The sequence below is a fragment of the Pogoniulus pusillus genome, chromosome Z, assembly GCF_015220805.1.
Source record: "Pogoniulus pusillus isolate bPogPus1 chromosome Z, bPogPus1.pri, whole genome shotgun sequence".
Lineage (NCBI taxonomy): Eukaryota > Metazoa > Chordata > Aves > Piciformes > Lybiidae > Pogoniulus > Pogoniulus pusillus.
In genome coordinates, this window is record NC_087309.1 from 66288991 (window position 1) to 66306285 (window position 17295).

Consider the following 17295-nt stretch of genomic DNA (forward strand, 5'->3'; position numbering starts at 1 on the left):
TTCTTTGCCTCAGTTTTCAACAGTAAGGAGGGAGGAGTTCAGGGCAAGTGGCCTCTTGAACTGGGGGATGGGGTCGGGGAGTGGTGTGTTCCTCTGGGAATTCATGAGGAATTAGTTCAGGACCTGCTGAGCCATCTGGACACCCACAAGTCCATGGGACCAGATGGGATGCATCCCAGGGTGCTGAGAGAGCTGCCAGCTGAGCTGGCCAAGCTGCTCTCCATCATTTTCCAGCAGTCCTGGCTCACTGGAGAGGTCCCAGGAGACTGGAAACTGCCAACGTGGTCCCCATCGACAAGAAGGGTCGGATGGAGGAACCTGGGAACTATAGACCTGTCAGCCTGACCTCAGTGCCAGGGAAACTGATGGAGCAGGTTATCTTGGGGGTGATAACTGCACACCTGAGGGATGGCAAAGGGCTCAGGTCTAGCCAGCATGGTTTTAGGAAGGGCAGATCCTGCCTCTCCAACCTGATCTCCTTCTATGATCTGGTGACCCGCTTGGTGGGTGTGGGGAGGCCTGTGGATGTGGTCTATCTGGACTTCAGCAAGGCCTTTGACACTGTCCCCCACAGCAAACTGCTGGCTAAGCTGTCAGCCCATGGCTTGGATGGCAACACTCTGTGCTGGGTTAGGAACTGCCTGGAGGGCCGAGCCCAGAGACTGGAGGGATGAGTGGTGCCACATCCAGCTGGCTGATGGTCACTAGTGGTGTCCCTCAGGGATCTGTGCTGGGCCCCATCCTCTTTAACATCTTCATAGATGATCTGGATGAGGGCATGGAGTCAGTCATCAGCAAGTTTGCAGATGACACTAAGCTGGGGGCAGATGTGGCTGGGTTGGAGGGCAGAAGGGCTCTGCAGCGGGACCTTGACCGCCTGCACAGATGGGCAGAGTCCAATGGGATGGGGTTCAATAGCTCCAAGTGCAGGGTGCTGCACTTTGGCCACAACAACCCCATGCAGAGATACAGGCTGGGGTCAGAGTGGCTGGAGAGCAGCCAGACAGAGAGGGATCTGGGGGTGCTGATTGATACCCGCCTGAACATGAGGCAGCAGTGTGCCCAGGTGGCCAAGAGAGCCAGTGGCATCCTGGCCTGCATCAGGAATGGTGTGGTCAGCAGGAGCAGGGAGGTCATTCTGACCCTGTACTCTGCACTGGTTAGACCACACCTTGAGTCCTGTGTTCAGTTCTGGGCCCCCCAGTTTAGGAGGGACATTGAGATGCTTGAGCGTGTCCAGAGAAGGGCGACGAGGCTGGGGAGAGGCCTTGAGCACAAGCCCTACAAGGAGAGGCTGAGGGAGCTGGGATTGTTTAGCCTGGAGAAGAGGAGGCTCAGGGGTGAACTTATTGCTGTCTACAACTACCTGAGGGGGGCCACAACTCCTGGTTGTGGCCAGGAAGAGGTTGCTCTCTTCTCTCAGGTGGCCAGCGCCAGAACGAGAGGACACAGCCTCAGGCTGTGCCAGGGGAGATTTAGGCTCGAGGTGAGGAGAAAGTTCTTCACTGAGAGAGTCATTGGACACTGGAATGGGCAGCCCGGGGAGGTGGTGGAGTCGCCGTCCCTGGGGCTGTTCAAGGCAAGATTGGACGTGGCACTTGGTGCCATGGTGTAGTCTTGAGCTCTGTGGTAAAGGGTTGGACTTGATGATCTGTGAGGTCTCTTCCAACCCTGATGATACTGTGGTACTGTAACACCATTCTTGGCTTGGAGAGACAAATCATGTGGAGACATGGAACTCCAGAGAGAATCGAGTCAGACAATGGCACTCATTTCAAGAACAATCTTGTGAAAAACTGGGCCAAAGAGCATGGTATTGAATGGATCTATCACATACCCTACTATGCTCCAGCTTCAGGGAAGATTGAATGCTACAATGATTTGCTGAAAACCACCCTAAAAGCCATGGAGAGGTGGAACTCTGGAAAACTGGGACAAGCATTTAGCATAAGCTACCTGGTTGAGAAATAGTAGAAATTCCAAAAACAGAGCAGGACCTGCACAATCAGATTTGGTCCAAACAGTAGACAGTGATAAAGTTCCTGTTGTAGGTGAAAAGAATCTGTTAGGGAAAACTGTTTGGGTATTTTCTCCTTTGGGCGAAGGGAAACCTGTCCGAGGGGTGGTGTCTGCTGAAGGTCCTGGTCATACCTACTGGGTAATGCAGGAGAATGGTGAAATCCAGTGCATTCCACAGAGAAATCTAACTTTAGCTGAGAGAGCTTAAATTCAGAGTGTATAATACAAGCTGTTAGGAGTTTTCTGTTCTAGGTATTACCTGGTGTCCAAAGACATAATCTATGAGAGAATCTATGGCACGTGAGCACAAACCCAGTGTCACTTGGGAGTCCCTTTTTTTGTCTCATCTCTGAGGAGACAGACTGTTTGCTGTTTTCTGAGCTTTTGAATCACCTACATCTGAGATATCTGGAACAAAGTGTGAACCAAACTTGTAATATTCATTATTTTAAATATTGGTTTAGATTAGACAGATAGTTCTCAGCAAAACTCTGGGTGAAATACAGGGATGGACTGTGATAGTTGGAGGCTAACTGGAATATAGGCTGTCTGAAACATGTGAAAACAAGACATAAACATAGATAAGAGAGAGCGTGTCTGTCACAGCTGGTTTCTGTGCTTTCTCTCTGGGATGCTTTCTGTGTAATTTAATCCTGCTTTCTAACCCCCTTGCCAATCCTCACAGCTCACCTTGACTGTAAAGCATACTCTGGGATAATGTATAGGGTGGAAAGAAGGAGGAAGGGTGATTGGAAGCCCCTTCTGGGGACTCTTATTTTAGGGAAGGGTGCTGTGTTTCTGTATTACCTTTAACTTGTATATTTCTGCATATAGCTGTATATATTGTAAATATCTGCTTGTATAGTTTGCTAAGATTTAAATATAAAGCTTCATTCCTTAACTTCCATGTCAGCTGAGTCTAGTCTATGCAATTTCCTAAGAGTGGAGGAGTGGATAATACCCAAACTGTCACAACTTTACAGCAATACAAATGACTTTCTAATTAGGTTAAATTTCTGCAGCATAAATCCCATTAGTACAATCTCCATCTATGGTGTAGATTACTTCAGCATCTGAATTTCTCTAACTTGATTACTTTCCTTCAGGGGAAAAAAATGTAGCTTGTTTTAAAGAGAGCAATCTGACTTTGCTTGAAGTGTCATACATAATAATTTGACTGTGTATCTTTAAGAAAAAATTACAAAGTCACAGTAATACAAAACAAAGTTAAAAATATAGGCACATCTACAGGAATAAATCTAGACAGATGCATGATTTTTTATTTTTTAATAAAAAGCAACATCTTAGAGTTTTACCCTGACGATGCCTTATTGAAGCACCCACTAATGCCACTAAGACATTTCCTTACAACATAACTCTGCAGAGTTCAACTCTTAATAGAATGCTATTTTGAAAAATGTTTGAGTTAGCAAGTTTTTGATATTGGGCTTATAGTTGCTTTATCAAACTTGTAATTAAAGATCTGGTCTTGATGCCACAAGCATCAAAGCCGGAATCAACACTGTACTTTGTGCAAATATATGTTGTCTGAGAAGTGTCAACTAATCATATTTTGCACTGCATTTGACTGAGTTCACCACTCTGAATCAGCTGAGAAAGCAAATTACCACATACACAGCATGGAATCACTGTTACAAACTTTCTCTAATATCTCCAGTGTCTAAAAAGAGGACAAAACATAGAAATGCATTTGTGCTCACAAATTTTACTCAGCTGTACATCTGTATGTACAAATATGTGCAACTGGACAATGTGTGCTCTACCATTTTGCTGAATCAAAATTTGCCCACTACCTCCTCGTAAGTTCAGAAGCTCAAAATGCAGCTGCATGCTTACAGGAAATAACTAACTCCAGGAAAAAGACCATCTGAAAAACCCTTTCATACCTAACTCTCATTAAAAAAAAAAAAAATTCAGAAAAGTGAATGCCACTAATGTCATAGCTACCAAGGCTTAAAGCCTTCCTATTGTTGGCTACGAATTGGAAGGCAAGATCAATTGTTTACATAAGAGAACTAAACAGGATTGTGTAATGCTGCAGAATTTCATTTTATTTGTGAACTCATTTTCTGATACTTCAGTAATCAGAAATAGGAAAAAGACTTTTCTATCTTGTGATAGTTAAATATTTTGAGACTCTAAGAGTCTTACACATTATAAAAAAGAAAAGCACTGATCTTTAAGCACCAGCTAGGTAGTGGGAAATACTGCTCAGCAATCAATGCCAAGGTAACGAAAAAGGACGACACCACTTTTTCCATCTTTGAGCAACCAGAATTCTGGCTGAGCTTTGGTTTTGTTTATTCCTGTTTGTCTTCCCTCACTTTCAGTGAGTAGTCAAAGAAATGCCTTTGCTTTGGGTCTCAAAAAATTGTAATTCATACTTTGGAAAGGATTACATAACACAGTGTGATAATATAATGAAGAGATTAGAAGAGTTCACCAAAAAGACAATTTTTGGCAGTCTGACAAAAGTTCCATTAGGGTAATTTCCACTACTGAAGCTGGAACCTGGATTAAAAAGCTACTGAATCAAGCACTGTAGTGCAAAGTTTTTTTTTTCATTGTCTTGTCAATATGAAATGCTCTTACATGGGACTGGCCATAGAGATCAGTGATGAGGGTGCCTGGTTGCAGGTGCCTTTGCTTGACAAAGACTGCCTCTGCTCTAGCCTGAAAAAATTGTCCTCAGGTACCAGTAATTCTGAGGTCTTGTTTACTCTCAGCAAGCTTCAGATGAACACAAGTTTTATTCTGAAGCAGGAAAACACGAGAAAATAAAAGTATCAATGCTTATCTTGTTTTCTGCAGACCTTATTTCTTCCCATAAATTAACCCCACCTTGCTTTACAGTAAAATAAAAACATTATTAAATACACTGTGGTGGAGATCCATGATGCATGTTTCTACAGTATTTTTCCTTTAAGGAAATAAAGTTATTTTGTAAAAAAAATTACACAAAGACATCATGTTCTTCTGTCCCTCCTTGAGAGAAATAAAAGCTACATGATGATTACCCCTGATGTATGGTCACTTGAAAGGACAAGCATGTTCATATAGTAACAACACAAGGACTCTATGAAACAGTTAAAACAAAAAGTAAAGAAAAATACACTCCAAATGAGCAATCCTGCAAAATTATCCTATTTCAGCACAGTGCAACTCTGCAATCTGCAATGTTTATATTACTTATTTTAACAATTCTACACTGAGACCCTTGACTACTGCAACTGGTAAGCAACATAGATTTAGTATCTCCATGACCTCCATGCTCTATCATGCCCCTAGGCACTTTGCTGGGTCACTAGATTGTAATTAATTTGGAGGCTAGGTGATGAATCACTAATGCAGCTCGATGCAAAATGTGGCAATCTCAAGTTTAGGTTGAGAGAGACTGAACCCTACTTCATTGCTAAAATCTGCTAAAATCGCAGCACAATAGGATATGGCCATAAGGGCAATGAGTATAAAACCAGAATGGAACTAAACAATGATAAATAAGGATACCAGTCTTTGACTGCAGCTTCTACACTAACGACCTCTGTTTGGTTCAGACCCTGGTTTTCATAAATTAACACTTCACTAATTCAGCAAAAACAATGTAAAATCTTCAGTTGCCTAACAATCCTAACCAAAGTCTACTGAATTTGCAGTGACACAGACATGCTAGACACCTGACATTTGGTCACTGACACCTGGAATTACCAACATCACACCTAATGTAAGCATTTGATCTGTTGATCTACATTACATACACACAGTAAGTTAATTCACCAAATTACCTTCATGATAAATAAGATCTATCTGCTATTAGAGGTGCTTTGATGTCACCTGGAAGAACACACTCTGCCAGGTGACAGCATCACTGAATCTTTTCAGTTTTAAGCCTCCAGAGGCTGAAAAAAAATCAAGAATGAAAAGCCAGAGTACAGAAAAAGAGCAGACTCAATGGAGATTCCCTCTGAAAAAAAAACCTTTTCCTCAGAGCTGATACCTTCTCCAACTTATTTCCAGCCTCCTTCCACATCTTAATAACTAGCTTTCCCAGGAACTCCCTGCAGGTTTGAATTCTGCAATTTGCAGTCCCTCCTGTTGGAAAGAGCAGGCACAATCTGAAACACATAGTGAATAATCTGAAAAACTGCCAAGATCTTTCTGTTGTTCTGACTAGCTGTATGAAACCAGTTCTGTTGTTTACATGAAAGATACAGCCCAGGATGGTGCAGATGTGCTTCTTGGTACACCTTTATCTTCCCTTCAGTTTTGTTTATGACACATTAACAGCAAATTCCAAAGCAATAGCAACAAATACATATGGGTAATCAAAACACATAAACTACACAATCCGATTGTCAGCACTCTTTTCTACTACCCTGCTGCAGCAAGAACCTTTTTAGAGATGATCTTTCAAGCCAGCAATGAGAGACTTCAGGCTCCCTCTGTTTGACTGAGCTCAGCTTTTTCATATATCTGCTTTGAACAGTGTCACAGCAACCAAAGAAGCTTCTAAACTTTACTTTATTGACCATCCAGGAAGCAACAGAAGCTGATCTGCTTGACAAATATTTAGTACCCATTCTGATTAAATGACTTAGCATATACTACAGGTCTTCAGCATAAGCAGACAGTATTAGCAAGCAGCTTGTCATTCTTGGAATAAAATTAAGACTTTGGCATTTTATAGAGCACCTATATTAATGTAACTGACAAAAGAAAGCAATAATGAATCAGAAAGGATGCCATAGAAAAATAGTATCAATGTGTTGGATCAAGCAGTCCTGAAACTCATCAATGCAATTGTGAGGAAAGATGCAAAGCTGTCCAGACATTGCAATGTCTAGACACAAGCAGCTTGTTTTTTATGAGTTTTTAACAGGAAAAGTTGTTCTATCCAAAAAATAATTTAAGAAGTCGTTAAAAAGTAATTCAGAAGGTTATTAAAGTAAGTTATGTAGAGGGATGCATCACTGAAAAATATTGAAGAGGTATCCAAAGAGTGACTTGGTAGGTTCAAAACAGTTTAATTTTACTTCTTCTTAGATAAGTTTAATAAGAACTTCATTAAAGTCAGCTGGTATTATTTAAAGTTTTTTAAAAGGTTCATAAAAATCACAGAATTATAAAGTGGTACAGGTTGGGTGGGACCTCTTGACAAGATCCTTGAGTACAACGCCCCCTGTCAAAGCAGGATGACCCATAGCAGGCCACACAGGAACACGTCCAGGCAGGTTTTGAAATTCTCCAGAGTAGGAGACTCCACAATATCTCTGGGCAGACTGTTCCAGTTCTCCATCACCCTCAGACTAAAGTGAGGCTCTCTGTGATAAGCGTAGCTGTCAGCAGAGTAAGTCCTAAGTTCTGAAATATCATCCATCAGAAATCTCTCACAAAATCAAACCACTTTTTCTTTTGTTAAAAAAGCAAAATGTTTTAATAATATCAATATTTCAGTGTTATTTGTGAGGCTACACAATTAGTAAAGTGTCATTGCAGTGATACTATCTGCATTCTGTCCGAGGATCTGTGACTAGTTATGCCTAGTTGTTTCCCACATAGATGTTTACAGGTAACGGTGGAATAATAGAAGAGGAATAAAGCAGCAGTACTCAGCAGATAAGCAAAACAAGTTTTGCATAGGAACGCAAAGTCATGCAAAGTCATAGGAATGACTTCATCCACCACCGACTGCTGTCTTTATTCCCTGAGAAGAGCAAATAAGCTCTAGCATAGGTCTGTACCATTTACAAGCTTCGTGACCTTCTCCAAATTTCTAGAAACCAAAGTAAAATTCTGGCAAGACTCCTAAATACCATAGTAGTTAAAGAAACTATTGTCCCACCCTGATTTTGACTATAGGCCCTGAAAGATTAATCTAATGTTTTTGCCTACCCTCCTGTTCTCCTCAGGAATGATTTGGGAAAGTGCCATGCTGGTTATCTACAGTTGCTTCACAAACTTTCCATTAATTTTTTTTTCTCATTAATTTTTTTCTCACCAATGAGCCTCACAGGAAGCCTTCACTACTAATTAAAAGTGAAAATCTTGCAAAGAGATACAGTACCCTGGCATTCCACAGCTGCATGCAAAGCTGCCCAGAGACACCTGCTTATTTTTACAGCAAATCTTTTTACTCTTCATCATTCCACCCCTAAAATTGGGTTACAAAACGAGGCGGAATAAACTAGATTATTTCATTAAATGACAGCACTTTTGTACACTCCACCTTTACTGGAAGACAAATCACCATTATGCAATGTTGTCCAGTTGCTATAGCAGAAAGCAGAAATCTACCAAACTGACCTTGCACATTACAACAAAATCTCTGCAAAGCATGGTTTTCAGAATGTTCCCTGGTTGTGGTTACCTCAACTTTTGGGCATAACTTGAGTATACAATGCCAAATGACCATGTATGCGGGGTAATTAGAACTCCTATCCCAGTTTCTGAAGATATTTTAGACTCACATAAACACAGACAGGCTACTACTGGGATTTTTCAGTACCTGGGTAGTCATTTAATTCTTGTTGAGCCCAGTGGGAAAAGAAAGGTTGACAGTCTCAGAAGCTGAAGGTGCTTAGGTATTGCATACCAGGCTCACTCTATCTGCTCTGTCTAGAATCAGACTCTACACTGACACTGCACGTCCTGATAATACCTATGAAGTCCAGTACAGGACACCGTCTGCCCTCTCAGTGTCACGTCTCAGTTTAGGACCCTAGGGGTTGGGCAATTAGAGTATTGACCAGGGAGGCAGGATATTAAAAATCAAATGCCCCAGTCCTCGGAGAGAAATTAATTGGTCCAGTTTTATACTCCTTATGTAATTCTAGCAACAAAACAGAGAGCAGTTTTCCTTCTCTGGACTTGATTTTTAAGAAAGGGATTATTTCAGTACTCAGTGAAAGAAAAGGTGAAATCCTCAAAGTGCACCCAAACTGGGAAGACTTCAAGTGTGTCCTCATTATGCTCCAACTCCAAGGACAGAAGTATCTTTGCACAGATAAGACAGGTTGTGTCCTTGAAGTCTGTATGAGGACATAAGATGGTGAATAGCAGGAGAGAGGGATGCACTGTCAAGCAAAGTGGCAGCTCAGCCAAGGAGTATTTGCAGAAGACCAGGTTAACTGTCACACCTCTTCTCAACAATCCTTGGAGGCCACTGCTGGCAACTTCTCATCCATCACACTGTTTTGTGACCAATAGCTGTAAACACTTGAGGCACTGTCATACAGTCACCTTAGTTTACTGAAACTGGCACTGCCTGTGAGTGGTTCAGGCCATGCTTCATTTTCCCTACTTCTGCCTATCTCACTGTCCTCTGATCTCAGGCTAAGCTAAATGAGATACCTGTCTGACCTGGCTGAAAACTCGATCTGTCTTTGCTGTTGTCAGTGCAGTTTTCAGTGTGGTTCAATCTGGGCAGCTGCACAAAAACTGTGATGGTGCCGGAAAGGAGCAAAAAGCAAACATAAGATAACAAGTGGAGGTGACAACATTTTTGTCATGATCATGCAAGTTGTAGTATTTCTCATTCAGCACTTTGGATTTTTAGTATAGACACCTAATTCAAAGCTAGGATGGTGCTGAAGTGGTCAGTCACACAAATTTGATGTTGCAGTATGTTAAGTAGCAATGCCTGCATAGTCTGGGCTGCACATTTCTATGTTCCTACTCAGTTTTCAGGTAACTAGTGTGCTTACAAACTTTGCTTGTATTCCTGAGATCTCTCATAAGACAAATAAAACTATTCCCTTATTAGCCCCCAAAAATTAATAGTACGTTTGAGATTCTGACCTTTCTACATCACTGACAAGACATCTCTAACACTGAGATAATCATGGCACAGGAAATTCCTCAATTCTAAGGAAAATAGGCAGCTTTGAGAAGACTAAGAATTTATAGGATTTACTCATTCTTCTGTTTCAACGAATATGTGTTCTGGGAGTACTGCTTAATAACGCCAGTGTAACACCAGCACTTTCTGTACAAGCCTTTAGCTCTGAAATCCACAGTCTGTCATTAACTTAGCTGAGGCAATGCAGTAGCTGGCTCTGTCAAGCATTTGCTCCACATCAGTATTTCCTTTGTGCATAAACTTAAACTGGTTTGCATGTGCAGAACGTTTACACATTCCTACACAAAGGCGGTTGTTGAGTTTTTCTTTTTATTCTCTCATGGTACTTTTGCTTCAGGACATTTCCAGTCAAGAAAAGGTACGTTAAGATTCAGTAAACTGAGCTTCTGTATGAAAAGTGGGTAAGAAAGAGATGCCTGAGGTAAAGTAGAAAGACATAATACTTGCATGTATGTTTGCCAGAATGTAAACCACATCAAATAAACCAACTGAAAACAACATAAGCCAACACTGCAGCCCCATGTAAATAAACTATTATTAATACTGACATTTTTCTACGTTAATCAGTTTTTCTAGTCATCATAACTAAGGGGAGGAGGGGTGTGCATTTAATTATATAGCTTTTAAGAGCTAAATCCTCACATGTTTCTCATCTCAGCCTATACGGCAGGATAACGCTGACTGACCAAACAAGTGTTTGATAGAATTCCTCTCAGTTTTCACAATTTCTCCCTATGGATGAAAATAGTTCTGACAACTTCTCAAGATGCACTGATGAATGAATGAGTTGATTTCTCAACTCAAGATGAGTTGATTTCTATGCATAGAACAAGGCCTGTTTTTCAGCCTGTTTGTACTTGGTTATCTGATGTTACAAAGCTGCTGACCAGGAGCGTTTTCTCCAATCAAAATGTGGTCCAAGGTTGCTCCAGCTGGCTGCTAACTGCCACCTTGCACCTGCTGCATTCTTCAGCAGAAAGTATTTGGTATTGTAGGGAAGAGACAAGAAGAACCCAAAAGCACACTTTACACTTGTGTAAAGCACAACTTTTCAACTCTTGTAGCCTCTATTCTGCAGGCAAACAATATAAAACACTTTTCGCAATTGAAAACCATACCAAACCTTAAGAAAACATGGTTTACATGATGAAAACTAGTAAGATTCTCCTTCATCTAATTTATGCATTTCCACAGAAAGGCATTTTTTTCTGTCAAGTGCCTAGCTAAAAGAATATTATCAGCAAACTGCCCCCAAACACCCATGAGGGCAGAAAGGTGGTGTTGTGGGGCACTCCAAATTCATTCTTCCACCCACTCTCCCTCCATTTCCAGGGGTTTGAATAGGGGGAAGAAGAAGGCATGAAAAACTGCTTTCCCTCCCTCCGTGGGTTTGAAGGGGGAACAGCAAAAGGTGCCTTTCCACACATGAACTGACGCAGGGGAGAGCCTGCGCTGGGATCGGCTGGGGACTGGCTGGATTCCTCACAGGCAGTATATATGGCAAGTGGACACACTGTCTAGGAAAAGTCACAAAGTGAGGGAAAAAGCATGCTGTTCCTGCCTTTACAGAGTGCCTGTTTCACAGTGTCCTGCCTGTGGACTGTTCCCATTTTTGCCTGGCTCCTGTTTCGGCACCATCGCCGCTTTTGGACAGTCTCCCACTTCTGCACCATTCTATGCAAGCCTGCAAGCTCGGCAAGTCCTTAGGTCCAGCTGAGAAAGCTTCCAGCAGCACCCAGACCTGGCTTCCCTCGGACCACACCACACAGCCTAACTTCCTGCTCGATACCTGAGCTGGGCAGCATGCCAGCAGTTTGGCCTCTCCCCTGTGCTGCTGAGGCAGTGCTGCTCCATGAAGCTCTGCCCTGTGAAAGTTATGACACTTGCCATGTGGATCTGCAGTGTGGATCCAACTTGCAGCTTCAGAGGCTGCCAACAGAGGAATTCAGCAAGGGATCACCTCTGTAAGCAAAAAGCTGTTTCCCTTAGATGTTCTGCTCAGCCTGATTTCTAAGTGGGATAAAGCTGTGTTGTGGCTTAGACTTTCCATTTTCTGAATTTCCTAAATCATTAAACTTGCCCATAATCATCCTTGTGAAGATTTCCTGACCAAACTAGAGCCTGTAAATAAACCTTAACTAGTTGTATATGTAGTTTGGAGGCAGTGTTCTTCAGGAAGACAAAAATAATTCTATTTTTATAATTCCTGCATCACTCAATTAATTCCCAACCAAATCAGGCAGCCTGCTTCCTGAGGCAGGGTGTCCCTCTCAATGTCTCCCCCAGCCTTCACCACAGAACATCAAAAAGCAGAGTTGGAATGACAATTATTGAGAAGCACAGCTCCAAAGAAGAAATACTTAGTTTCTGGAGATGCATAGAACCACAGAATCATAGAATCAACCACGTTGGAAGAGACCTCCAAGATCATCCAGCCCTATCCAGTCAACTAGACCATGGCACTAAGTGCCTCATCCAGGCTTTTCTTGAACACCTCCAGGGACGGTGACTCCACCACCTCCCTGGGCAGCCCATTCCAATGGCAAATCACTCTCTCTGGCAAGAACTTCCCTCTAACATCCAGCCTATACTTCCCCCAGTACAACTTGAGACTGTGTCCCCTTGTTCTATTGCTGCTTGCCTGGCAGATGAGACCAACCCCCACCTGGCTACAACCTCCATTCAGGTAGTTGCAGACAGCAATGCGGCCAGCCCTGAGCCTCCTCTTCTCCAGGCTTAAACAACCCCAGCTCCCTTAGCCTTTCCTCATAGGGTTTGTGTTCCAGGCCCCTCACCAGCTTTGTTGCCCTTCTCTGGACATGTTCCAGCACCTCAACATCTCTCTTGAACTGAGAAGCCCAGAACTGGACACAGTACTCAAGGTGTGGCCTGACCAGTGTTGAGTACAGGGGAAGAATAACCTCCCTCGTCCTACTGGCCACACTGTTCCTGATACATCCAAACAGTTGTGTGTCACAGATGCTATAAACCTGCAAGAATGTCACAACTCAGTTTATAATGTTTCTGTCATACCTCCACCTGTAAAATCTCCATCACCTTAAAATACATTATGAGAGGTGAAATCTCCACTAATATGTCTATTTCTCCAATACACAGTCCATAAAATTGAAGAGTCAGAAGGGTCAGAAGACAAGACAGTTGCCACACACAATAACCCCCCAAAAGCTCAGTATGCGGAGGAAATTAAGAGTCCCCTTTACATTCTGCACCTCAAAGCGATAGGAAAATGGTTTATGTCACATGTCCAGAACTCTCAAACTAATTTTATGTGGTTTAGATGACTTGAAACGTACATGGTAGAGACATAAATGCATATTTCACAAAGATTTAATGCAGACCACACTGCTTTGTAAGGAATAAAGTTAACTAGACCTTCATAGAAGAACTGTTACTTTGTACCTGATAAACTACATTGAAACTGTCATATATGTCAGTGTCTTACTTGTTCTCGTTGCTGGCATCATATCGAGGCATAGGGTCAAAATCATTTCCATTGACATCAAAACTGGCCTGCGAATCCTGTAGCCAACAGGAGAAAGAGAACAAGTTTCTTGTTTATTAGCCATTGACTCATGTGGCCTATACACCCTTCAGCAGGTTCCTACAAGACAGCAATTAAGTTAACTAACATTCCTGTGTTCTTATGGTGATTGTATGTTTAAAGAAAGGATTATATAATCACTGAATTTACATACCTGATCTTAATTTTGAAGAATGGATAAGAATAACAAACACTCCAAAAAATCCCAGAATTCCAGTGCCAAAGAGGAAACAGAAAGTGGTGTTTCATTTAACCAAAAGGCTACATTATTCTAAGGAGCTTATGGAAGTTAAGAGAGTTAATTCTGAAAACTGGAATTTTGCTGAATGTTTTAAGATTCAAGAAACTATCTCACAATGATGCCTGAAATGTCAGTCACAGTTTCAAGGAACAAGAATACTATCATTTTCTTTAAAATACTGTTACAAAAATACACACTGAAATGCAACATAAACTTCATTCCCAGTTCCCTGGGAGTGTAACTTTCAAACATTTGCAAGGTATCTCTGTATTTTGTTCCACATTTTACAGTTAACAGGATTCTTACAGCTGAAAATAGCTTACAGAACAAATAGCTGCTGGTCTGTGTGACTCCCATTAATCAGTATAGTAGCACCTGGAGTGTTGACATGGCAATTTCTTCTTTTCACAAAAGCAGTTACCATATCCAGCTCAAATAATCCTGTTTGCAGCCCCACCAGCAAAAATCTGATGCCCAGAAGGCATTTTTCATAAAACAAGTAATGCATGCTGCTTTGGGAAATTCCTTGGTGGCATAAGGAAAGGCAGAGAAATTGGTAAGGGAATAGCTGCTTTAAATTCAGTACTGGGACAGTACTGGGGTGAGGTGACATGATACAATCCAGGTCATTCACCGAAGAGGTAGAATCTTATGACTTAACAACTTGTGAGATTAAAATGAAAGACGTGGCATACATTAGCATCAAGCACACATTGACAAACAGGGCAACTGCCTCTCACTTGTGTTTGTGCATTTCTCCTTATATACCAAAGCTGAGTTCCACATAGCAGTATAGGGAAGGATACAAATCTAAGTATGGCTAACTTCCAATAAACATCTTTAAAGTGTGGACATAAGCTTTTGACAAGCTATTAAAAGATGGTTTTTGTCATCTTCATCTCTTCAATGCTCTGTCCAGAAGACAGGTCTGTGTTCAGGGCTCTTTTACAAGACCTGTACCTGTAAAGGAACTGAATGTCTGCCTTGTAGTGGCCATCTTCACCAGCCTGGCTCAATACAAATACACTTGTTTGTTTTCTTACCTTATACGAATGCACACATGGCACATTTTATTTCAGAGAAACGGTAAGTTCCTCAGGTCATGTCCTTTAAGGTAATGTCTATTCCCAAAGCACAGGACTAATCACTCCAGAAAAGTGTAGCTTTGATGCTCTGAACAGCTTCACACAGAATCACATAACGTTAGTGGGTGGAAGGGACCTTGAAAACCCCAACTCCAACACCTTTGCCAGGGCAGGATAACTTGGAGCAGATCACACTGGAACTCATCCAGATAGTTCTTGAATATTTCCAGAGAGGGAGACTCCACAGCCTCCCTGGGCAACCTGTTCCAGTGCCCTATCAGCCTCACAGTGAAAAAATTCCTCCTCAGGTTCACATGGAACCTCCTATGCTTCAACTTCCACACATTGTCATTGTTCCTGTTACTGGGTATCACCAAGAGCTTGGCTCCATCCTCTTGGCACTTATCCTTTACATATTTATAAACGTCTACGAGGTCACCCCTTAGTCTTCTCCTCTCCAAGCTGAAGAGCCCCAGCTCCCTCAGTCTCTCCTCGTAAGGAAGATGTTCCACCTCCTAAATCATTTTTGTGGCTCTGCACTGGACTCTCACAAGCAGTTCCCTGTCCTGTGTGAACTGAGAGGCCCTGAACTGGACACAGTATTCTAAATGCAGCTTCACCAGGGCAGAGGAGAGGGGGAGGAGAAGCTTTTCCAGCTTAAGAACTACAGCCCTCCTAATACACCCCAGAATGGCATTGGTCCCGGCCACAAGAGCACACTGCTGGCTCCTGATCAACTACCAGGTCCCCTTCACTGCTCTCCAGTGCCCAAGAGGTCAGACCCCAACCTATACTGATCTGTGGGTTTGTTCATTGCAGATGCAAGACTCTACACTTGCCCTCACTGAATTTCATTCCATTTCTCCCTGCCCAGTTCTCCAGCCTGTGTCAGTCTTACTGAATGGCAGCACAATGCTCCAGTGTGTCAGCCGCTCCAATCAGTTTGGTGTCTTCAGTAAACTTGCTGACAGTGCACTCTGCCCTCATCCAGGCTGTTGATGAGTATATTGAAGAGAACTGGCTCCAGTATTGCTCCCTGAGGGACTCCACTAGCTACAGGCTTCCAACTAGACTCTGTCCCATTGACCACAACTCCCTGACTTCTTTCCTTCAACCAGTTCCAAATCCACCTCACTACCCAATCATCTACACCACACTGCCTCAGTTTAGCTGCAAGGATGCTATGGGAGACAGTGTCAGATGCTTTACTGACATCAAGATAGACTACATCTACTGCTCTGCCATCATCTGTCTACCCCATTATGTCCTCATAAAAGGCTATCAGGCTGGTCAAACATGACTTCCCCAAAACCATGCTGATTGTTTCTAATGACTTTCTTGTCCTTGATATGTCTAAGGGTAGAGCCAGGTTGCGCCATCACCTTTCCAAGGATAGAAGTGAGGATACGTGGTCTATAGCTACACAGGTCCTCCTTCTTACCCTTTTCTGAAGATTGGGGTGACATTTGCCTGCCTTCAGGCCTCAGGCACCTCTCCTGTCCACCATGACTTAGCAAAGATGGTTGAGAGTGGTCTGGCAACAACCTTTGCCAGCTCCCTCAGCACCTGTGGGTGCATCCCATCAGGATCCAAACATTTATGGATGTCCAGATTACTAAGCCAGTCCTCATCTACCAAAGAAAACTCTTCCTCTGTCATGTCCTCCTCTGGGGCCTCAGGGGCCTGGGGCTTCTGAGGACAGTCTCCAGCAGTACAGATGGAGACAAAGAAGGCATGAAGTAACTCTGCCTTCTTTGCATCCTCTGTCACCAGGGCACCCATCTCACTCACCAGTAGCTCTAGTCTTAGGTTTTCCTGCAATGTATTTGAAGAAGTCCTTTCTGTTGTCCCTGACCTCCCTTGCAAAGTTTGAATCCCAAGGAAGCCTTAGGTTTCCTAATTACCTCTCTGTGTCCTCTGACAACAGTCTTATACCCCTCCCAAGTGGCCAGCCCCTCCTTCTGATCCATAGACTCTCTTCTTCCACTTCAGTTCCCTATTTAACCATGGGGGTCTCCTCACTTCCTTTCTCAATTTCCTACTTGTTGGAATGCTCTGATCTTGAGCTTGGAAGAAGTGGTCCTTCAATAATAGCCAACTGTCTTGAGCCCCTTTGCTTTCTAGTACTCTGCCCCATGAAATCTCTCATAGAAATTGCTTTAAAAGGACAAAGTTTGCCCTGCTGAAGTCTGAGGTTGTGATCCTGTTTGTGATCCTGAACCCCACCGTCTCATGATTACTACCACCAAGGCTGCCCTCAACCTTCACCACATTGACCAGACCCTCCTTCTTAGTATCAGGTCCAGCAGCACTGGACTGGAGCACTGTGAATGAGCCCTGCTAGTTCTTGTCTTAGAATCCTTTTTCCCCTGTGTGGTAAGCCTGTCCATATACTATTGCAAGTCCTGGGTCCTATAAACCCAGACGTGATCAAAGAACCCAAACCTCTGTCTGTAGCAGCAATCTAAGTGCCAGGTATTTATGGACTGGATTCTTCTAGTCCCTTCCATGC

At 42.8% G+C, this 17295-nt stretch overlaps 1 protein-coding gene across 2 annotated transcripts in view; it reads right to left on the reverse strand.

The window, feature by feature from the left end:
* PCSK5 (proprotein convertase subtilisin/kexin type 5) overlaps positions 1-17295 on the reverse strand; it is a 325127-nt gene that overhangs the window by 214578 nt on the left and 93254 nt on the right. For both annotated transcript variants that reach the window (XM_064176708.1, XM_064176709.1), the window contains exon 5: positions 13359-13435. In XM_064176708.1, the coding sequence (XP_064032778.1) occupies positions 13359-13435 (77 nt within the window). The remainder of the gene's footprint in view (positions 1-13358; positions 13436-17295) is intronic.